This window comes from Eupeodes corollae, chromosome 1 (assembly GCF_945859685.1).
Source record: "Eupeodes corollae chromosome 1, idEupCoro1.1, whole genome shotgun sequence".
Classification (NCBI taxonomy): Eukaryota; Metazoa; Arthropoda; class Insecta; order Diptera; family Syrphidae; genus Eupeodes; species Eupeodes corollae.
In genome coordinates, this window is record NC_079147.1 from 13,499,210 (window position 1) to 13,523,550 (window position 24,341).

Here is a 24,341-nt window from a genome sequence, read left to right on the forward strand (position 1 = left end):
TTGATTTTTCAAAGGCTGTTGGTATTGTTTTTGTTTCGTAGATTCTTTTAAGCAAAGTATGAACCTCCCCAATAAAAGAATTACTCGCATTTGTATAAGACTCGTATAGAATGCCGTCTATACCCGGAGCTTTGTTTTCTTATGAAGATTCAATCGCTATCTTTCATTCAAATCAATTGGGTGATCAAGTTCAGGTATTTCAACTAGATTTGTCTCAAAGGAATATTCTCCGCTGCCTTATCGATCTGAATTAAGGAAGTTTTCGAAATATGACAAGAATTCAAAAGCTGTAATTTGGGTTCCAATATTCGTAGGATTACCGCTTATCTCTTTAGCCAGTTTCCAAAAATCTTTTGCTGTGTTAATACTTGCAAGTTGACTGGAAATGCATTGGTAGTACGATCTTTGTTTTTTATTTACATAGGACTTTGTACTTCTTATTCGCAATAGTTTTTCTGGGTTTCTTTAACTCAAACTTGACACTGGTATTAATAGGGTTCCCATATGCTGCATAGATACACTCTTTTAAGGAGTTGCGACGTGTTTCAACTTTATCAAAAGGCAAGAGTTTTTGCATAGCAACTTCATCAATTCTGTTCATGTAATGAGCGCGTTTATTGGTAAATAACTGAAGTCTTGGAAGCAAAAATGGACTGGAGAAACTTTGCGCATCTTCAAAAGCTTTAAGACCTAAACCTAGCGGCATGTGGCCCGAAAAGGTTGTACTTTCAATTGAGAAACTTTTAATCATTTCCATTGCACTGTATGAAGGGCAGCAGTAGTCAATAACTGAGGACCCTCTAGTTGCCACAAAAGTAAACTCTCCAGTTTTATCGCCAAAGCCTCTCCCTCTCCCAGGAGGATAAATGCACCGATGTCTTCCAAGAGCTCACAAAACATATTGCTGTTTCTGTCACTTATAATATCTTTTGAAATTCTCACTTCAGTGATAAGCTGTGATATCCGTGAATCGACTGTTCTTTTGATTCCTGTTCTGACGTTAAGATCTCCCATAAGAATAAAGTGGTTTGATTGAAATCCAAGCTTGAGTCAATCCGAGAGAAAAATTAATAGCTTGTGAAGGTTGGCTTTTTCTTACGTTGCGTTCGTTAACTCTTTTGTAAACCTCATCTTGATATGAAGTTTTGTAAAAGAATGCATAAGGGTGTTCTTTTTCGACACGTGTTAACTTAATATCGTGCCACTTGGCTTACATCCTATCAGTATCAACCGAAACCGAAACTGCTGAGGTAAATAGATTGGGCTAGATGTAACCATTTGAGAATTTTCGGTTTCCATTTGCATCGGTAAATTAGTAAAATTTGTTTGGTGGTTTTCTTGATTTTGAAGCAAACCATCGTCGTTTGCTACATTCATTGAATGCATTGTGAACCTTTTTCAATTATTGAAAAAAAAATCTCAAAATAAATCAAAGCATTCACATTTACCTCAGTCAACTAAAGTGGCTTAACTCAAATTAACGCACTGAAATTTTATAGTTTTAAACACCATAAATGACACAACTCAAAATAAGTCACTTTCGATTTCACTTGGCACACCTGTTTGTTGCGAGGACCAGGTAACAACTGAAAATGTGAACTACATGTGCGAGATGTCAAATGGATTAAGGAAATTAATAAAAGTTAAAGCAGTCAAACTTTGAGTTCGGGGGATATCAAGGATAGAATTTCACAGACTAGAATTAGTTTTTGTTAAAAAAGTGCTCCATTCAATTAATAGTCGTTTTTTAAACTCTGGTCTATTTGAGCTGAAGTCTAAATTTAACATCTGGGCTTAAAAGGTCCTTAAACTTTAGTGAATATATCGAGCGAAAAATCTTAGTGCTGTCGGTGATAAGACCTAGAAGCACACAGATAAAAGCAAAGCTTTGATTGAACTTTGAGTTTCAATATTTAGGAACCAGTTATAGCTATCCTTGGATTTCAAAAAACAAACACTGCATTTTTTTTACAGGCCGTTTATATCATTAAAAATTTCTGTCATTGAAAAAAAAATCCTGATTGAAATCCACCGAAAAATATTTACTCACAGAAATCTGTCATTGGAATTGTGTGTAATTGGAACACAAATCAGAGGACCGTTTCGTTCCACTTTTGAACACAAAAGTATCAGCTGCTCAGGAAAATGAATTTGTGTGAAATTGGACTCCATGCTACGGACTCTTATTAATAAGCGATACATGCTTTGAACTGAATATTAAAGTCGAATCTTAACAATAAACCATTTAGGGTTTGGAATTACAAAAAATGGACTTAACATTTATGGTTTATTATTTATGATCCTTAGAATATACGGTCAATTTTTTCCAAATCTTAAAGTCAACTATAAATTTCATTATTGGTAGGGCCTTATCTAAAAGTTCTAGTTTGAACTGAGGACTGCAAGAACACAATATAAATTCTGAAATCCAGGTCTATTTTAATCACTTCGCACCAACTCATCAACTTTTAACCAAATTCATCAACTTTTAAAATACTTGTAATAAAAACTTAAGTAATGTTTTAAATTAATAATAAGACTATTTTTGAGAGAATGAGGAAATATTCAGTTTTTTTTAGAAGACACTTTAAATAAGAGATAGGCAATACTTTGTACATTTTAATAAAACAGCCTTTTTTCTTATCACAAACTAAAGTTGCCTTTAAATTCCTGAAACTCGTCCTCAATTCAATTTTATTTTTTTTAACGCACATTTCTTTTATATTATATTTAAATACAAAATTTTTAACAACTAAAGTCTTTATTTTGGCAATTCATGTAAGGCTAAGATAAACATACCTTTATTTTTATTTTGCCAGCCCCAGAATATTAAATCACATTTTTAAGCAAATCCCAAAAATTAGTCTTTATGTTAAGTATCTGGCCATTAAAAGTCTGCATCTGCCAATGCAACCAGTTCCTTTTTAAATAAGTTATGTTGATTTTATACTTTAAAACTTTTTAGGGCAAACAAATGTCAAAATATTGTAATGTGTATGCACTCTTTATCTCTTTTACTCTAATATCGTGTCATAGTAGAATAAGAACGTATAGCAACTAGCGACCGTTTTATTTGTAGCAGTACATTTATTTATAGCACTTGTGTAGAACAACAGTGAATAAGGGGCAACATCTAGTGATTAAGAGGAAAACTGGCTTCGTTAAGCATCGAGAACATTCAGCGCCTACAAGAACCTAGTAGTTTCTCAGGCCGATTTGAGGTATATAAATAGGAGCTCGGAAGCTAAGCGGTTCATTATTGATTGCGAACTGTGATAATTTAAAGACTGTGTTTGAAAAGTTATAATTGAAAGTGTTGAATAAATGAGTTTGAAGCGTTTTTAATAAAGAAAATTTGTGTTTTATTTACAAGTGTGAATAAGTTGCAATTGTCGGACCAAGCCGAATATTACAATATCAAATACTAATATTTAGGTTAAGTTTTTACTGATTTTAATTTGTATAAAGAAACATATTCTTTTTTTTCACCTTTTCCCCAAAATAATCTTTTCAATTGAACTTTTTAAAATCTTGATCTACTGGTTCTTGTGTGCATTTGATTTTTAGAGAATAAAACCTTTTTCGTTATTTAAAGATCTGAACTCTCCATAACAGACAGCTAGCTAGGGACCGAGCTGGCTGTGGACTCAAGTTGGTTGAGGCCCAGATCCGCCCGGACTGTAGCGCAACCTTAAGTAAGTAAGTAAGTAAGAACTCTCCATAACAATTAAAAACATTAGAAGTAAACATTAAATTATTAGCATTCAAGGACTCCTTAACCACTCTTTAAACCACGATTGTACTGGTTTTAAGAATAGCTTGCTTTAATGAGTACACACGAATGAGAATAAAAACTTAGCGACTCAGGAATGTTTTAAGCCAAAAATACTCCATTTATCAAGATGGGAATCTTTTGTACGTTTTACTCTCCAAAACCCGTTTGTTTACATTGTTGTATTTGTAATTTTGACAACTACAAGTAGGAAGCAGGTTGGTTAGGATTATTTCGTTTTTAAACGAGGCCATGAAATATTCAAAATGAAGTATTTTGATGGGCCTGTGGATTAAATATGAGAATGTGTTTGGTTTTTCACGCACAATTTCTCACATTTAGTACTCAGTAGCTTGTAAGTCTGAGAATCCCATCTTGTTAAATATAGTATTTTTGGCTTAAGCCGAATCCGGACGGCTAATTACTAAGAATTACTTACAGTATATAAAATAAATAAATAAGGTGGCGCAACAGTCCATAAAGCTCCAGGGCCTCAACCATTCCTGTGTGCGAGTGATGTTGTCAGAGATGGAAGGGACCTACAGTTTATATGCCTGATCTGAAGCTCTTAAAAACTTTAGATATCACGAGCAGGGATAAAACCCGAGACTTCTAGCATGACAATCCTTCTGAAATACAATTTTAATACAAAAAAAATATAAAGAAATTTATCATTATTAAAAAGTAAAATCTTATTTTTAAATTGATCAACCAACAACGTTTCCAGTACAAACACTTTGTACTTTTTTGTAACATTTCTTATAAGCTAGTTATTTCAGTTTGTGATTCGACATTTTCATCCACTTTGTCCTTGATCTTATCAGCATCAGCCGATGGTCTAGTTGAACCAACGTCAATTTTTTCACCCTTATTTTTCCTCTTTTTCAACAAAATGTAGCAAATTCTAAAATTTACAAAAAAAAATTCATTAATATCATGAATTAATTCATTATGAATATAAAAACAATTCAAATCTTACATAAAAACAATAACATTTGGTACGTAAAAGACTTCACTTAGAAGAAATATTGCTCCTGGAAATGTGTCAACAGTGTTTTCGTAAACATAACTGTAAAGTGGTGGAATGACAAAAGTTCCAATTGGATCCGTAACACCGAATATCGCATACATCCGACCTAGTTCATCACCTTCAACTATACTCGAGCCAATAGCTTTGATAGCAATGATCCTCAAGGTGACGAACATTTCTACCAAACCTGCAGAGTAATACATGAGCGAGTCTTTTGCAAATGCCTAGAATTACAAAAAAATAAGACGGTTACAAATATGTTATGTACTTATTATTTAAATGAAGGACTTATAACACTTACATACATCACCCTTGAGATCACAATACATAAAGCGGAGAGAATTCCAATCATTGGATCAGAAATCTTCATAAATTTACTAAAAATCGCAGTTCCAATGAAGGTACCTGAAAGCAACGTTATTCAAGATCGTAGTTCTTTAAAGTTTTGTACGAGTTCCTCACCTATAATCGTGCTTGCCGAAGAGAATGTACTGTAAGCACTGAATTGATTTCCATTCCAGTTAAGCTTGATGAGAATATAACGGTACCAGTAGTCCACTTCACCTAGAATAATTATAATATTCAGAATCATTCAAAAACGCTTTTTCGCTTTGTTATTTTAGCATTTCTTACCAGAAGCAGGACCTGAAGTAAGGAAATAAGCAATCATTATCAATATGAACAGGGCTTGACCGTAGTTTGTCCGTTTCTCGAAGGGCATCTTGATGCATTCTATTGCTAAAGTAGGATCGAAGAACTCAGCTAAGCAGGATTTCTTTGGTGGAGGTTCTTGACCTGTGGAAATAGCTGCGTCGAGAGCTGAAATAGCTTCTCTATTGCCATTCACCTCAGTGACATCTGTCACCTCAAAGGCGGTATTAGTTGTGCCAAGTTCTATTGGTTTTTCCTTTTCGTCAGTGACGGGAATTTCATCAATAAAAAACAACACGTAGAAAAATGCAATTAGCTGGAAGATCCAACTCATAGCAAATGAGTCTTAAAAAAGGAAAAAGATTTGAAATTGCTTAAAGGTGAGTTTACATTAACCTACAAACGTATCCAAGTTTTAGAAAAAGTATTCCACTGAATGGCAGCCCCACAAATGGAATAAAGTTTAGAAACATTGAAAATATCCCAAATCTGAAATTATTATGCAAAATATAGATTTTTAAATACTTAAAAGAGCTCATTACAAAATTAATGACAGCTTGTGAGTCGAAACTAAACAAACAGAACTTTTATTTGTAAACGCATTCGTTTTACTATGATGTAAATGTCAAAACTGACGTTTGATTCCTTCAGCAGCCAACTCATCGGATTCTATAATCTTGATGTTGAATTTAATTTGATTAGAAAAAAACACCAACCTGAAGATTCTATCTGCTTCAGGAGTAGCACTCGTAATATAACCATAAACAGCCATAAGTACGAAATTGAATCCACCAAACATAGACGGGACAATAGCCTCGATATATGCACCGAATTCCATGGGGAAAACATCAAAAAATATGGCAGAGATAAAAAGTCCTTGAAGCACATTTTAAATTTTGTTCATGTCATCGTGTAAATCAGAAAATTATAAATAAACATTACCTAGAAATTGAAGTCCCTCTCCAACGAGGGGGAACATTATGCAAGGTTTACGTTTATTATATCGATCACTCCATCCTCCAGCGAAAAGAATCACAATCAAGGGAAATATCGCAGCTGAAATAAAAAGGAAAATTATTGGATTAAGCTGTCAGCTGTCAGTGTATATTTTATCAATTTGGAACTCTTTGCACTTATTGTAAGGGTAAAAGGTAAAAATATATCGTCGTTTATCTTAAGGTAACAAAATTTGTATTGTCAAAATAACAGACATTTTAGAAAACCAATTGTTAGTTGCGTATTGCAATCTGATTGTAACGAACTGTCAAACTCAATTCACGTTCCATATACGATCCAAATTTAAAGAAAAAAGAAGAAGAAATGTCATAATTGGTCGATCACATGTAAATTGTCTTTAAGCATAGTCTGCAGATGGAAAAGAACTAAATTTTACTGAGCTATACAATTTTATGCTAAGTATAAAAACCATAAGAAATCCGGGACCACCTTTTGTAACTTAACTTTTTGGAGACTTTTGCATGCTTCTGTGGTAACTTGAACTTTAAAGTCAAACGTCACAACCTACACTACTAAGTAGGAGAATAAAATCTTAGTAATGTAGACAAAACTTAAGCAAAAAATATCATTTTATCCAACACTCAATATAAGACTTTAACAGTGTGTCTTAACGAGTCGGAGTTGTCTCTAAATTTCTGAAAACCATGATCAGTAGAAACGTCACATTTTATGATTGAAGTAGCTCAATATACTCTGTACAGAATGGAAAATTACTTACAGCAAATGGCTGAACATTATCTTGTTTTCCAACCACAATTAGGCACAGGTTTAACCAATCAGTTATAGTTATAAATGTCAAAATTCTTCATGCAGCATGTACCTAAGTTATACACAAAAGTTTAACGTAACTAAATGTCATGTTCTAAGTATCATATACAAATTTATGACACCTGTCAATTAAAGTCCTAAGACATCACACATCTGCAAACTCAGTCTTCGGTTTTAATTTGTTGAACGCATGAAATTATATTAAGACAACATTTGTTCCATCTGTTGCTAAAAGTTTCTCTTGTATTTATGTGTGTTAAAAAAAATAAACAAATATTTAAACAAAAGCCTATATTCAGTTTTTAATCCAAAACGCTGTGTTCGTTTTTTGAAATTCTTTGTAGAAATAATTATGAAACACAAAAATCTTTAGGTTTCTAGAAATCACATTTCGCGAATAGGCAAATGTCTGTTTTTGTTGTAGCTAAGATGACAACTACTGTAAGTAAGGCTTGTCATTAATGAAGGTCGTAATTCATATCCAAGTTATTTGTCCTAAATTGTTTAAGGAAACACAAACACCTGAATCTATTTACCTGCCTTAATGTCATAACGTTTATAAACAATTTGATTGTAAATAAAACAATCACAACTTGTACTATTCAAATAAAAAGTATGGTAATATATTCATGTTGTCATTGCAAAAAGTATTCAAACAAAGGAAAAGACATTGTTGTGGTGCAAAAACTATTCAGGGTGTTTTTTTTCTTTCAAAAGTTGTTGTCTATGATTTGACAGTTGAAAATGTCAAACTGTGTTGATATTTCTGTTAAGTAAATCTAAGAATACACGATTGGAAGATCTTCGAATATTGGCAGACTTTCCAAAATGTTAAACAATTGGATAGGCTGTCCAAGATATGTGGATTTTCAACAAGAAACATAATATATATTCGAAATCAAATTTCAAGTTTTTTTAAATTCAATCATATGTTGAATCAGGTATTCTGTCAGATACCCCCACTTGTATACGCAAATTCTTGGGTACCTTTGGTTTCCAGCTGTTCGTTTACACGTAACACACTAACAAAAACGTTTTTGGATGCCTTACCGATTTGAGGTTGAACGCAGCCATTGGATCCTATTGGAAGACTTTTGACAGTTCAGCCAATATTGAAATATCTTTCAATCGTGTGTACTTATCTTAAGGAAGTTCGGCATTAATCGTAAAACTCCGAAAAACGCTTCTATTGGAATTTAATTATAAATGTATAAATTATAAAAGTTTCATAAAGAACTTTATCCAAAATATTGTGTTTATAGATTAAGTCCATTTCTGGTCAAATGGCTTCGCCATTAATCAACATTGCCGTATACTGAGTGAGGAAATTTCACAAGCCATTAACTAATCATCATGACATATATTAAAATTGACAGATTGGTTCGGTTTACAAACTGGCTTTAGCATAATCAACGAACGCGCCTAAAATAGTCGATAAACGAACTTCTTCGGTAATTATAAATTTTTTGAAGTGTCATATGGTTTTATTTGACAAGTAAAAATTTACTTTTTACTAAAAATAGGATAATTCAGACTTCAATGACGCAATGACGAAACAAATCAAATACATAAGTATTTTCAAGAAAAGTTTACTGAACATATTATCACTCGATGAGGTGATCCCAATTCCTATTTTTTATTTAAGTGAACCGTGACACATAAGATCTGGAGTTATGTCTTTTCTCCCCAAAACATATCGATCAAATTAAAAATGACATAGCACCCAAAACAATCTTATTAACAATTTGTTGTTGTACGGTTTGCGGAATATCACCGAACCTGTGGGCGTTAAAACTTTTCTTGGTTTTATGAAATTCCAAATTAAAAGCTGCGATCGGTCTTGTAGCACAATAAAAAAGCCAAATTGCTCTATCACCCGACAGTTCTTTTAGAAGAAAATTCCGCAAAGCCCAAAATCCATGTCATAGGTATTGTCGAAATAAATTTTAAAGTATCATTACGCCAAAATTACCAATTGATAAAAAATGTCATGTGTTTCAACAAGTTTGTTGTTTATTTTCGGCACTACTACGTTTTGAGCTTTACACGCAAATATTAAGCGGAAACAAATTTCAGATCGAGCTAAATTTGGAATGGGAATAGTTTTCTTGCACTCATCATTATGGCGTTTATATTGTGAAATATGTATGGGGGCAATGTTCCTCTGCAACCACCCGGATTGGATTCACTATAGGATTTGGGGGTATGTGTATGGAAAATGTCTTTTAATCTTTTCCAATTGATTTGTGCACACCCATCTTCGGACGAGTGATTTTAGAAAGTTTATCACCAATAATGACAAATTTTTACTCGGGGGTGATTTCAACTGCCGGCATCGAAATTGGGGTTGCAAAAGAGCAAACAAGTGGGGAAATTTGATACTGGATATCATTGTGAGATATCCAAATGGGCCAACATATTTCCGAACCAACAAAAAGTCTTTGCCATCAACATTGGACATGATCATTACGAGCTCGCCTGAAATCGTTACTCAGCCTGAGGTAATTAACGCTCTGAGTTCAGATCTTATTCCAATGAACTGTGATATTCTCTTTAATAGTGAAATAAAAGATGTGCAATACCTAGATTTTAAAAACGCAAAATAGTAATAGATATAGAACAAAAATCAAACAACACTTTAGAAATACACCCTGTGATATAGATAGCACAAGTAGTTCCCACCAAATTGATGAAAAAGTTGATTTTTTCCTAAAATATCAAAAGCTACGAGAACGTCTCTTCTTCCACAGTACATTTTATATTTAATCAAGCTAAGAAACACATTTAGAAGTCGAAAGAAAAGACAAGTTAGTGATTTTATTGAAATGAATATATATACATAAAACAAATAGCCTTCGAAATTTCTAAGTTCAGAAACAAAACATGAAATGAGAAACTTTGCACTCTCGATCCAAATTCAAAACCTTTTTGGAAAAAGCTAATCACTATTAAAGAAAAGGCAGAAGTTTTTGCAGATTCTTTTAAAAACAATTTTAATAATCCATTGATAAATGAAACCAGTTCAATTGATAACAGGGTTGCATTTTGAGTCCCTTGGTTTTCTCGCTCTTTATAAATGACTTACTTACTAACTAAGGTGGCGCTACAGTCCTGTGTGAACTAGGGCCTCACCCAACAAACTTCTCCATCTAGCTAGGTCCCTAGCTAGATGTCTCCAGTTTCGCGCTCCAAGTTGGGTGAGGTCACCTTCCACTTGTGCGCGCCACCTGATCCGCGGTCTTACTCTACTGCGCTGTCCTGTGGGTGCTGATTCGAAGACTTTCCGGGCCGGAGCATTGGTTTCCATGCGCTCTACGTGACATTGAAGATAATATACCAGGTGGTGTTGTTTTTGGTGATCTAGTTATCAAGGTGCTCCTTTATGCAGATGACCTTGTTATTTTAACTGATAATCCTGTGACGCTTCAACTTCAAATTAACAAGTTAAAACAATATTGTGATTTGTGGAACCTTTAAATAAATACTGCGAAGTCTAAGATCATGATATTCAGACACCATAATCGCAGTGCACGTAATGACCGTTCTTGGAACTTGAGCGGTTCAAATATAGAAGTATTGAAGGACTTCAAATATCTAGGTTTCACAATAACACACAATCTGCACTTTCGAAGTCATATAAGAGATAAATTGACCGCAGCAAAAGCAGCTATTAACTGTATGTGGTCAAATTTTTTCAATAACAAAAATATAGATCAGGTTTCGAAATTGAAAGTGTTTGATTCAACCGTTAAAAGCTGCCTTTGCTATTGAAATGAAGTTTATGGCTACATGCAATTAGACGAAATAGTAACTATCTAAAGATATTTCTTCAAGCGTATCTTTAGACTCCCATCTAATACCCCCAATTATGCCATACACGTTGAGTCGGGACTACCACCAATTTTGTTAAAGAAACTAAAAACGAATGCAGACTATATAATCAAAGTCAAATATCTAACAACAATTTGCAGAAAAGGATTCTCCTAACAGCGTTACGCTACAGATACACACCTTTTAAAGATTGGAGTGAGTTGGCCTCAGAACAAAACTGTCCTTTGACGTTTTGTTTGGATAATCTAGATTCGTGGAGGAATGAACTTTACGATTGTATTTCTGTTATAGATGACAACATTTTTCAGACATTTCTCAATCGGGCAAGGGAGTCCGAATCTAGATAATCATACAGTAAACTTAATTTCTCTTTGGGGGAAGCAAATTATTTTCGAACCGAGTTCACTTTTGTTGAGATAAGTCTGATATTTAAGGTTCGCACGGAGATGCTTGAGCTTAACTATAGACCTCACAGAAATGATATAAATCCTAACTGTACATTATGTAACCTCAATCAAATTGAAAATGTTTTCCACTTCCTAGCGTTACGAGTATGTCCGATCTTACAAGAGATCCGGCGTTTATATTTCAATAAGAGCTTCCTTTCGTTTGAGGACTGTCTTGGAGTTTTGAATGGTGAGGGTGGTTGGTAACTTCTTATACGTTTTTTGTCTGAAGCTGTTGCGTATAGAAATTCATTCCTGGACCTCTAATGTAATGTTCAAATTAACTTCTCTCTTAATGTTTAAAATTTAGATATAACCGGCAGACAGCTTAATAGCCATGCTTGAAAACCTTTAAAATGTAAGTGAGTCTGTATTTTTGTGAAGAAAAAATAAAGATAACAATAATAAATAATAATAATAAATTAATTGAAATTTTGTCGAATGAATCTGTTCAAGTTAGGTGTCTTGTTGAAAAACTTCAGATGGGAGAGGAGACTAGAGATAGACGAGAGTACTTACAAAAAGAAGAACGTATCTTGAAAGTCCTCGACGAAAAGGAAGAGAAGAGTTATGTTGGGTTCCTAAAAAGTCTTGCGGATAACACAAATTTATAATACTTCTATTAAGTATTTCTTTTTTGTTTTTTTTTTTTTTTGTTTAAAACACATATTTAATTTGTTTTTGTTTTCTTTTTTTTTTGTTTATTTTTTTTTTTTTTATTATTTTTTTTTATTTTTTTGTGTGCAACCGTGCCTATTCTACTTAAAACTAAACCCTAAAACTATAAAACAAGTGTGTAAGCCGGCCAAGGCTTAAACCCCATCCCGACTACCCACTATCAAGTGCCGATTGAAGCCACCAAAAATGGTTCTCCTGCTTTACCCTATCAGTTCGGTCCGGTTCGGACACAGCCCTAGCCCTACTGAACCGAAGGAACTCTGCTTCGCCTTGTGCCATGACGTCCCGATTGTACGGGAGTCGTCTATCGACGGCTCGTCGTCTGACGTGGTAGATTAACGGAACTCTATCCTGTATCAGTTCGCATTTTTCTAAAAAGAGGAATGCTTCTGGTGGAATGAAGCCGCTTAAGCGTGCACTTTCAAAATACTCGTCGTTCGGATAGAACGCCCCGAAAATTAAATTGTCAATTCTGTTGATTTGAGCCCCATTGTATAGGACCTCGTTGGAATAGTAATGCACATAAGAAGATTCGGCTGTTCGATATAAGCCGGTACAGCGTCGTAAACACTGCCGCTCGAACACCCGAAACTTCTCCATCTGGGAAGGGGCAACGTTGAACTACACAGGACAACCATAAACGATCATTGGCCGTATGAGGGCCATGTAGCAAATTACCTTCACTCTGGGGTCAAGCCGACTGCTAAAAAACAGCCGTTTCGTCAGGGCGAAGGCTCCTCTGGCCCTGGTCGGGGCGTTCTACTTCACTACACTTTTTCTCGCTAATGGCTGCCCGTGAAGATCTACGAACAGAACAAGCGGAACAGAATTGTCTCCAACTTCTGGACATTTTCAGTTTTAAGTCGTCGCAATATCGCTGAGTCTTGTAGAAATCACGCTGCAAAGAGAATTCTAATAAACTCAACCTCATTTGCCTTTGTAAGACTACCTATCAGATCGCTGGTGTAAATGCTGAAGAGAATCGGCGAATTCACCGCTCCCTGTTGAAGACCATTTTTAATTGAGAATGTTGTGGTAGAAGTTACTTTGCTACTTTTGACAACAAACTTTCTACCGTTAAGCATATCATACCGCACTAACCATCATGCCATGGATACTGCCTCTTAAAACATACTTTACTTTAAAAACAAAGTTATTGACTGCATGAAAAATTTATTTTATTTACTTAAGTTGTAAACATTTGATAAAACAAATGAAGACAAGTGTCTTACCGTTTTCTTCAATTGTGTATTTGTGTGTAAATAACTTGACGTTAGGTAAAAAGGCCTTAAGTGAAAAAATTAAATTTTATGTTTTTTATTTGGTGTAATGGACTTTTGCGTATAGCCTTATTCGTTCAATACTAACGACTGTCTGTAGACAATGAGACAGTGGCCAGTTTCTGACTGATTTCCTTTTTGTTTAACTTAAAAAAATTGTAAATAAAGTTAAATGAGATTAATGGCTAGCTTTCAATAAAAAATGAATTTTATTTTTTTATAATTTTATTTTTTTTTTAACTTTTGATATTTCTTGATGTTTCAAGGCCCCTAGAATACAAATGAACGATTTTTAGAGGGATGTCTGCTCGTGAGTGTATGCGTACGTTCATACGTTCGTTGTTTTTGTCGTCCATACCTCAAAAACTAGAAGAGATATCGACTTTCAGGACTCTCAAAAAATTGAGTAACAAGGTAAACCCAAAATATCTCACGAATAAACTTGAATTGCCAAACTGCAAAGTTTGGTCAAAATTGATTTTCGAATTGAATATCGAGATTAAAATGAAAAACATTTTCAAGAAATGGTACATAAATTAGTAAAAATCAGTTCTTGACTAAAAATTTCGTTAACAAAAATAGATTTTGAAATTAAACCATTTCTTCATATGCAAAATATTGTTGGTAATTTTAAGTTAAGCTTTAAGAAAAATTCAACTGACAACTTTAAAAAGAAACTGACTCAAATATTAGAAAAACAAGGGTTTAACAATTTACTATTTAGAAATTTGCTAAATATTTAGGAATTTACTAAAGGAGTCTTAAATTTCAAACCTTTTTTTTGTTTCGGTAATTAGTAAATTGTTAATTGCCTTTTATTTAAAAACGAGCATCCAAACATGTCTAAAAAGTGGCAGTTCGTAAAAAAAAAACTTTTAATTGGAATTTTCAAATATTGACAGGTACATTCTATCCACTGCTCCTATAAAACCAATTTAGTAAATTGCAAAAAGTCCGTGATTTTAACTTTAACAAATTGTTAAGAAATAGTACGAAGTTAAAATCATTTAAATCGTCTTTTAAGCTTAATAAATTGCTAAAAATGGCTTTGACATTTTACTAATTGATCCGGCCATGTACATATTTTTTGTGATAAAAGATGACATCTATCACTTCTGAAGTATAATTATTACTAAATAATTATTAATCACGGATCTTGGGAATCATCAAGAAATTTTAAAAAGTAATTAACGCACTTCCGGTTTCTTTATACATACTTGACCATCTTAGATCATAAAATTGTTTAACAAACACTTCAAAAGGTAAATCACACAAATTTTAGAACACATTTTTTTTTGGTAAACAACAACAATTGGTTTTCTTTTATAGCCACTTAAGTTCTTTTCTAAACTAGTTTACATTTTTCATATAAATAACATGCACAAAATTCCTTTGATTTTAACATTTTATCACCAAAATATTAAAGTTAAGAATATTATAGTGGATTCTGGTCGAACGGGTTTCTTTTATTTGATATATTTTGCATAATATTATAAACTTTTTTAGTTGATAGGTAGGTAACTATAATTAAAAATGTCGACACATTTTTGTATGTTTATTAAAAATCATGGAACAACGAACATTTATAATTTGCTTATAAAAGTCCTTGACATTTAATATCAACAATTTTGTCTAACAATAAATCAATTCATCTCACTTTGCTCTATTGGTGCGATTATGTTGATAAATATGATGATAAATGACTCAAACTCACCAATTGGTGCTCGAATTCCAGAAACATGGGCGCTCAATTTCTGAGCATCACGTTCTGCCTTACACACGGTGTAGTTGAAATTCGGTGATAGGTTTGTGACATTCCATAGAAGTCCACTGCCAACTTCCATGTTCTCAAAGTTAAAACCCTCACAATCATCGATGCCAAATTCTTCCTTGTCAAGAATTGCTTGACACACTATTTCACTATAATTGTAATTCACTCGACAAGCCTATATTTTGACACAAGATTAATGATAGTTGTTAAACTTCACAAATTCCGACATGACAGATTCTCAAACCTTTTCCAGTGGGAAATTCTGAACAGCAACTGCATTGAACACACTTGGCATCAAATAGAAGAACATAAAAGGTTCCATATTGATGTACTTCCGGTAGGCCCATAGTTTTTTAAAATAGTTAGGTTCATCCTTCGGCGGAGGTGGCGGCGACGCTTCACTCGATTCCATAATTCTACAAATTAAAAAGTTCCTAGCTTAATCAACGAACGCACGAAAAGATGATTTGATTTTAAATCGACAACGAATCTCGGAGAACTAATGACTGAGGGATTTCCAAGTCTTGCTCAGGCTTTGAAGCTGTATCTAGACAAAGCGAAACAAAATAAAAGGTATAGAATTTTAATAGAATCTAAAGAATCCAAATTCATTGATGGCTATGGCAGCGAAGAGGGAAGATAAGTTATTATTATTTTGGCAGAAAACCTGTTTTTTTTAAATATAGAAGCTTAAATTAATTTGTATTGAATCTTGATTGAGCTGAAGAAGAAGCTGGATGACAGCTTAAAAGATTTGACTTGACCACATGAAACATGACATTATTAGTGATGTGATATGATGTGATGTTTAAAGATTGCACATCAGATCACCATTAAGTACATAAAACGTCAGGTGTATGCGAGGAGAGCTGGAAATCATTAAAAGTTAATTACATTGTTATTCTAAGTTGGGTATTTAAAAACACAAGTCTTAAACCACTGATGCTTGCTTATAGTTACCTTTTTATACGGGTTTGATTAATTCTGAGATATTTGAATAAGAATAGCGTGTGTATCTTTTTTTTTTATATTTTTCTCTTAATTGAGTATTCTTTTGAATCTTGATCATAAGCAAGAGAGAATATCTAAATATAGCTTTAATCTTTCCGAATTAGGCTTTGAGAGTATCAAAGCCGAATTTGGTAGTGAAAGTGAAAAAAAAGACTTATTCATTGATATTTTTGAATATCTAATGAGTGTAACAAATCTCGAAAAGAAACACAAAGTTTTTTAGAGCTTGCCGCGCACCGTGGAAGGTTAGAGTCGGCAGGCGTTAAGTTATATCCAAGTTTGTCTAACACCAATAATTAGCATTTTACGGATGAATAATACCAATGATAATTAATAATTTAGTAATTTTAATGTTGAAGCGTTAAAACGAAGTTTTATCACATTACACGGCAATGATAAAACAAATAATTTCTTAACTCATATGTACCAGTACTTCGCACCTAATGAATTTAAACAGGAGGCATTTAGACTCATGAATAAGCGGGGTTTCGACAGATTACCTTTTTTGAAAATACATAATGTATTATGTAAATACTCATGATAATTTTTTTCAAGAATTTCGATTCTTGACGGTAATACTGAAAATGAGCTCAAGTCAAAACTGATAGGCTTATGCATTTCTGGAATTTCGAATATTATGTCTGAGTTGTTTGAAGGAAGAAAAAATGGGCTTATTTGACAGGACATTTTTATACAAGACAATACGTAAGACAACTGCAAGTGATATTTCTGTTATAACGGATATTTTTTAAGAGGTAGCTAATTTGTTGTTTTGAGACATTAATAAAAACTTATTGCGGAATAATTGGTCCGTGCTTCTTTAACAACCATGCGGGCCAGAATTTTACAGTCAATGGTGATCAATTGGCAGCGACATGACTCTGACTCTTGAAAGCTGCAGTTAAGTATTGCAACCTTATTAACTTCCCATAGGAAGTTATGGTAATGGTTCCGATTTGTCGAATTGTAAATGTTGACATTTCTCGACGTTTCAAGGTCTCTAGAGTCGAAATAAATCATTTTTAGAAAGATGACTGTGCTTGCGTGTGTACGTACGTTCGTACGTCCGTACGCTCGCGACGTTTTTTCGTCATCCATAGCTCAAGAACCAAAGGAGATATCGACTTTAAATAAATTTTGTTATACAGATAATAATGAAGAAAGGGCCCTCAAGAAAATTGTGTGGGTGGTTTTTTTTACCATATCAGTGCTTCAACATCAGTTTCAAGGCCTTAATTTCGAATGATTTGTAACCTACGAGTACGAACGTGACCTATAGCTCATATACCCCGTGCAGGAGAACCACCAAATATTATTGCTTGAAATACAACTGTTAGAATAAGAACGACCGATCACTGTGGAGTACAAAACTAGAGTGAGTGTTTATTGCATTAAATAGAATTGATTAGGTTTACAATAACATGATTCTAATAGCTTACAAAAGAGAAAAGTAAGAGAGATGAGATATGTATATAAATGATCTTACAATAAGACGTGTTAATATTGTTGAATATTCCCAACACTCCCACTTTCAACATTATTAAATAATTTATAACTTTTAACTTCAATATAGGTATAATATAATTCAATTAGTTTTTTAAATTCATTTTTTTATAGAAATTATAAAATTTTAGAAATCTCAATAAAAAAAATTATAAATTAATAATTCCAATTTTTTTTCTTAATAATTCGAATCTTGTCTTTGGCAAAGGCTTAGTAAAAATATCTGCCAGTTGATCGTCGGTTGGTACATATGTGAGCTCAAAAATACCTTCAGCGAACTTCTCCCGGATGAAATGGAACCTTACATCAATGTGTTTGCTTCGTTTGTGGTATTCTGGATTATGTACTAGTTTGATGGCACTTTGATTATCCAGATAAAGACTTGGTTTGCCACATCCTTCCTTCAGTAGATCGTTCATTAATCGTAACAACCATACGATTTCCTTTACTGCGTTTGCACCTGCCATATATTCGGCCTCCATGGTCGATAGAGCAACACATTGTTGGCGTTGTGAAGACCATGATATTGGTGAATGACCCAGTAGGAACACAAAGCCACTTGTTGACCGTCTTGTCTCAGTATCACCACCATAATCGGCATCGCTGAAACAACTAACGATTAATTTATTATTTGATTTAAAACATATACCAAGTAGACGTGTTCCTTTCACGTATCGAATAATACGCTTAACTGCAGTAATGTCTTGTGTAGTTGGCTTATCCAGGTGCCGACTTGCAACCCCAAGAGCATAGGAAATGTCGGGTCTGCTGCCAATTGCCAAATACATTAGGCTCCCTACCGCCTCTCTATAGGGAAAATGTTGTACCTCGTCTTTTATTTTGTCAGTGTCCTTGTAGGTTATGGAATCAGCCGGTGTTGAAACAGGTTTTGCCTCATTCATATTGAACTTCAACACGATTCTATCCGCATAAGCAGATTGCTGAAGAAAAATTGAACCATCTGTCTGCCGGCATATGTCTAATCCCAAGAAACATCGAGCCTCGAACACTTTCACCTCAAAAATCACCTTCATTTGTCGAATGAGTTCATTTATATCGTCCTCGTTACCTGCGATCAAACCATCATCGATGTATATAGCCATGATGATATTTTTCCCAACGAACACGCATGGATCAGCTTCAGTAGCTTTAAGTTGAAACGACGTTAGGAATTTTGTAAACTTTATGTTCCAACATCTTGAAGCTTGTTTCAAGCCATAAAGGCTTTTCTTCAATAAACAAACTCGATCCGTGTCATCTTGGAAGCCACAGGGTTGTCGCATATAAACTTCGTCTTGAAGATCTCCATTAAGAAAAGCTGTTTTTATGTCAAATTGCCTTAAAGACAAGTTTTTGCTTGCCGCAATAGCAAGAATCAAACGAATGGAACCAAACCTAGCTACAGGGCTAAACGTCTCCTTGTAATCTACCCCTTGCTGTTGTGAAAACCCTCTAACAACTAGCCTGGCTTTGTATCGTTCTGGTTCATTGCTTGTTTCATGTTTAATCTTAAAAACCCAACGATTATCGATGACCTTTTTGCCAGATGGAAGTTCGACCAGCTCCCAGGTGTTGTTTCTTTTCAGAGCCTCGACTTCTTCCTCCATTGCCGCCTGCCACTTTTCCTTTTCTTTTGATTCAATAGCCTCTTCATAACTTCTTGGTTCACAAGCTTTGTCCACAAAAGCTCCTGCTTCCAAAATAGAAACTAGGGAATTTCCATTTTCTTTCTGAGAATTTCTCAAACGACTGCTTATAGGTTCAGTTGGTTCAGTAGGTTCTTTTTGTTTAGTTTGCATTAATTTTTTAATTTGTTTAACTTTATTTACCTTTTCAGTGGCTAACTCTTCATCAGGCTCATTTGATAAATCAGGGAAATCATCAGCTTTGTTTTCTGGTTGATATGCCATTTCATCTTTTACGTTTTCAATTCTGTTGACTTCAGGATATTTTGTGTTTTCATGCAGAATAACCGTATTTTCTACCAAGTTCTTAAACGCAACATCTCGATTCACCTTAATCGTATCACTGGCTGGAAAGTAAATGCGGTATCCTTTGGTGTTCTCTGGATATCCCACAAAAAACCCGCGCTGAGACTTTGGATCCCACTTTCGACGTTTTTGCGATGGAATGTGAGCATAACATTCATCCCCAAAAACCTTAAAACTTGTATAGTCTTGTTGCTGATCAGTTCCCATCCATAAATCTATTGGACTTTTTTTGTTAGAATCTGTCGGTCCCGTCCGATTTAATAGAAAACATGCGTAACTCACTGCTTCTGCCCATAGTCTTAAAGTTAAACCTTTGGCATAAATCATAGTCCTGGCTGCCTCAACGATTGTTCTTAAATCTCTCTCAGCCCTGCCATTTTGCTGTGGTGAATAGGGCACAGATGTCTGATGGCGAACGCATTCTTTATTAAGAAAATCTTTCACACCTGAATTAACAAACTCTAGTCCATTGTCCGTCCGAATTGTTTTAAGTACCATCCCAGTTTCTAATTTCAATTTACTTACAAATGATTTCAAGCATTCGAGAACCTCATTTTTTTCTTTTATAAAATATAATACCCTGTACCTGGAAAAATCGTCTTTGAGTAAAAGGAAATATTTAGAACCACCAACTGAAATGTTTTGCATAGGGCCACACAAATCAGCGTGCACCAGCTCCCCTACAGAGCTTGCTCTACTATTACTTCTTTCAAAAGGAAACCGATGCATTTTTCCTAATGCGCATGCATCACAAAAGAGGTTAGTTGAGTCACGAAAAACTATACCACGCTCTTTCAAAAAACTACGAACATAATTCACATTTTGGTGCCCTAAGCGTTCATGCCAAATCTTAATATCATCAATTTTATCGCTTACATTGGCAATTGCAGGTACCACAATCTTAAACATCATCTTAAATAGCGTGGACTCCCTCACTCCCACTGCAACAGTGCGTCCATTTTGCAAAAGGTGACATTCGGACTTAGTTGATTTCAATCGGAGGTTTTAGTCCATGGCTGCATTTGACGAGAATAAATTCATATGAATATTGGGTACATACAGCACGTTTGTGAGGAATTTAGGTAGCCAGATTTCACCGTTATACGATAGAATGCTGATTTTACCGCTACCTACTGCATTGATAATTTCCCCGTTACCTACGCGAACAAACTGTGGATTCTTAAAGGGCACATATTCTTGAAACCAATCTAGGCGAAACGTCATGTGATCACTGGCCCCGGAGTCCAAAAACCATTCACTGCTCTTGCTTTCAGATGACGCAACCACCATAGATGTGCATACAAAAGCATCACTTTGGAACTCCTGCTGAGCAACATGTCCATGCCTATGCCGACTCCCATTTCCTTGCCTAGATGGGCAATCTTTTTTCCAATGGCCTGGCTTTTTGCAGAGAAAACACTTTCCTGGCTTCCCCTTGGATTTATGAAGACCGCTTGAAAAATGTGCTCCCCTTTTTGCAACCAATGCACTTGTTGTCGATGTTGCAATTTCATTATGCACCTGTAAACTCAAGCGTGACTCTTCCATTAGCAGACGAGCCGTAAGATTGTCTATTGTCTTCTCATTTTGTACTGTTGACTCCCAAGCAGTAAAAAAATGGTTGTATTCTTTTGGAAGTGTCATGATTATTTTTGTAATGAGCATGTTCTCGGAAATCGATTCACCGCAATCTTTTAATTGATGTGCAATCGACTCAAGCTTAGAAATGTGAGTTGCAACATCGTCAGATGCATCTTTCGAAAAGCTATAAAACTTTTGCTGGAGCAAGTGTATATTGGTAGAAGCTTTTTGCTCGTAAACCGATTCTAATTTCTGCCACATGGCATGCGATGTAGAACAATTCATGAGATGAACGAGTGCTTGCGAACCTACACCCATGACTATAACCTTTTGCGCCTTTCTATCAAGCTTTTGCCATTCCACTAACTTTGCAGCCTCAGTCTGAGCAGGGCTCTTCATCACACCAGTTACAATATCATACATATCACTGGCACTTAGCATGACTCTCATTTGGAATTTCCATGTACTCCACTGGTCTGAACTTAAAAGCTTGTCAATTTTCATTAAATCGACACTATCCATTTTCCCAATATTTTATAATAATATGTACTTAGGTATACAAAAAAAATGTGCTTCAAAATCACATGCAAAAGCAATCATGCAAAAAAAAACCTACACTTTAGTATACTGACTAAAAAAAAAGGAACCGTTAACACAGTAGACTTGGGTCTGGGCCCATAACCTGTTAGAATAAGAACGACCGATCACTGTGGAGTACAAAACTAGAGTGAGTGTTTATTGCATTAAATAGAATTGATTAGGTTTACAATAACATGATTCTAATAGCTTACAAAAGAGAAAAGTAAGAGAGATGAGATATGTATATAAATGATCTTACAATAAGACGTGTTAATATTGTTGAATATTCCCAACAACAACTTTGTATATCAAAAACTTATTTTTCATGCTCAATTTAATGAAAGGGTATAAAATTTGTATTCATCATTCCGCATTTTATTTAATGCAGATTGCAAGTTAGCTTCTCTGAAGAAGCCAACTGAATCTGAAGAAAAGATATGGGTACCTTTCATCGGCCAAAAAACTTTTTCACAGTTTAAGAAGGAGGTGAAATCATAAGTCAAAATATTATATAAGATAGGACCAAGTATAGAGCATTGAGGTACACCTGCGTTTACATCAAAAGCATCAGAAAAGTTATTGTTTACAGTTACTCTAAATGTCCTGTTTCTTAAAATTGATTGTACAATATTTATGAGATACTATGGAAAGTTTATAATTAAGAGCTTATAAAGCAAAGCGTCATGCCAAACGGAACACCGTTCCTGTACTTTTTCCTTCATTGAAATTTTGTGTAATATGTTTGGTTATTCTATGCAATTGGTGAACTAAATTGTGGAATTCACGAAATCCAAAATGTTCTAGTAGAAGTATATCACATGTTTGTTACTTGTTCACGTATACTTGTTCAAAACATTTACCTAATGAGCTAAGTAAACTGATCGGCCTGTAATTGCAAGGCATTTCTGCAGATTTGCTTGGTTTTAAGAGCGGAATAATTTTAGCTAATTTCCAACTAACCGGAAAGTAATTTAACTTTAAACAGGAGTACTGAATGTATTTTATTCCTGCTGTTGGAAGGTTTTTAAGATACAAATTCTTAAGCTTGTCAAAACCTGTTGATTTTTTGTTTCTAAGAGACAAGATAATAGTTTTAATATCATCTAACGAGACCACATCATCGGGAGAATCAACATCTGAAAGTTCTAAGCGATTAATTGAATTATTTACTGAGCAATCAATAATGTCATTTGTGGTTATATTGTCTAAAATTGGACAAAGCAATTGTATTTCCAATTTTAAAAGCAGAAACGAATGAATTTTACTTTTTTAGTATTTTTATAATGTTCCAAATTGGCTTACTTCCAGTTTTTAAATTTTGAAGTTTTTGATTGCAAGTTCTGTTTCTGAAAGCGAGATTTTGATCTTTAATCAACGCGTTGAGAAACTTAACCTGCGAGATATAATACGGATCTCTATAGTTCCACCTTATACGATTGATGTTACGAATCTTAATAATTTGGACAATGTTTGAAGGGAGGTCATTAACTTATTCAAATCGTACTTGTTTTTTTTGGAATTGCTTTATCAGCGCTTTCGAGTTACATTAAAATTATACAAATTTTAAAGTAATTTCAAACACAAAATAATATGCAAAATGTTGAATATCAAAAAAATGTTATTTGAAAGAATTTAAAAAATAAAGGTTAAAAGAAAACAAATAAAAGAGGATATCCATTTCTGTGAATTATTACGTTATGAAGACAAACTTAGTCAACCTTAGACACTTTATAATGTTTTGTATAGACAACTCATTGACAATAAGCTTTTTTGTCATTAAAGTCTTCTTTTATTTTTCAAGATTTGTCAAACTGCAATAAAATGAAAAATAAATTGCATCTATTTTACAGATTAAAATTTTGCTGTCGATCAGTTTTTTAAGGAATGAGGTTTAAGCTTAGTAGTTTAACTCTGGTTTTAAAAATTAAGGATATTTTTGTTGATTAGTTTCATTACTAGACATAGTTTTGGAGGCTTTGAAAATATGTTGATCTAAGATTTTGCCCTCTATTTTTGCAATTATATTTGTAGAATTCTTGGCGTGATGGTTAGTGATAGATATATATAGATGTAGATAGATATCTATATCTATGGTTAGTGTGTAGGACTGTCATTCTATAGGTCTTGGGTGCATTCCATGCCTGTGCCACCTACAAGTTTTTTTACTGGTACTGCCTCTTGCGGGGAACTGATAAATCCCCGAAGATTAATTTTTGTCGTGAAAAGTGCTTTCTCAAATAAGCCGTTCGGATTTGTCATAAAACTGTTGGTCCCCTTCATTCCTGACAACATTACTTGCACAGTTGTAAGTCTCTAGGTCCTAGTTCCTAACGGACATTTGTGACTCCTAATTTGGTTAAAAATATATCAGACCACTTGTTGAGGTTTCTTTGAAAAATTGTCCAAACTTAAATATCTGTGGGGTTATTAGT

The 24,341-nt window shown here is 34.1% G+C and overlaps 1 protein-coding gene across 1 annotated transcript; it reads right to left on the reverse strand.

The window, feature by feature from the left end:
- Window positions 1-4,439: 4,439 nt before the first annotated feature.
- Window positions 4,440-15,998, reverse strand: LOC129939025 (uncharacterized). Its single transcript, XM_056046885.1, has 10 exons — window positions 15,489-15,998; window positions 15,188-15,419; window positions 6,396-6,509; window positions 6,170-6,329; window positions 5,854-5,942; window positions 5,436-5,798; window positions 5,265-5,366; window positions 5,104-5,207; window positions 4,752-5,026; window positions 4,440-4,676 (listed from the first exon to the last, which is right to left on the reverse strand). The coding sequence occupies exons 1-10, from the start codon at window positions 15,654-15,656 to the stop codon at window positions 4,532-4,534; spliced, it is 1,752 nt and encodes a 583-aa protein (XP_055902860.1). The 5' UTR covers window positions 15,657-15,998; the 3' UTR covers window positions 4,440-4,531.
- Window positions 15,999-24,341: the final 8,343 nt, after the last annotated feature.

What these genes read in the sequence shown, in the direction of transcription:
- LOC129939025 (XM_056046885.1), bottom strand. Translation starts at nt 15,656, where the DNA reads ATGGAATCGAGTGAAGCGTCGCCGCCACCTCCGCCGAAGGATGAACCT. An exon ending in AGAGGGACTTCAATTTCTAG is followed by an intron (nt 6,330 to 6,395) that starts GTAATGTTTATT and finishes ATGTGCTTCAAG; the next exon opens with GACTTTTTATCTCTGCCATA. An exon ending in GAAGCAGATAGAATCTTCAG is followed by an intron (nt 5,943 to 6,169) that starts GTTGGTGTTTTT and finishes TAATAATTTCAG; the next exon opens with ATTTGGGATATTTTCAATGT.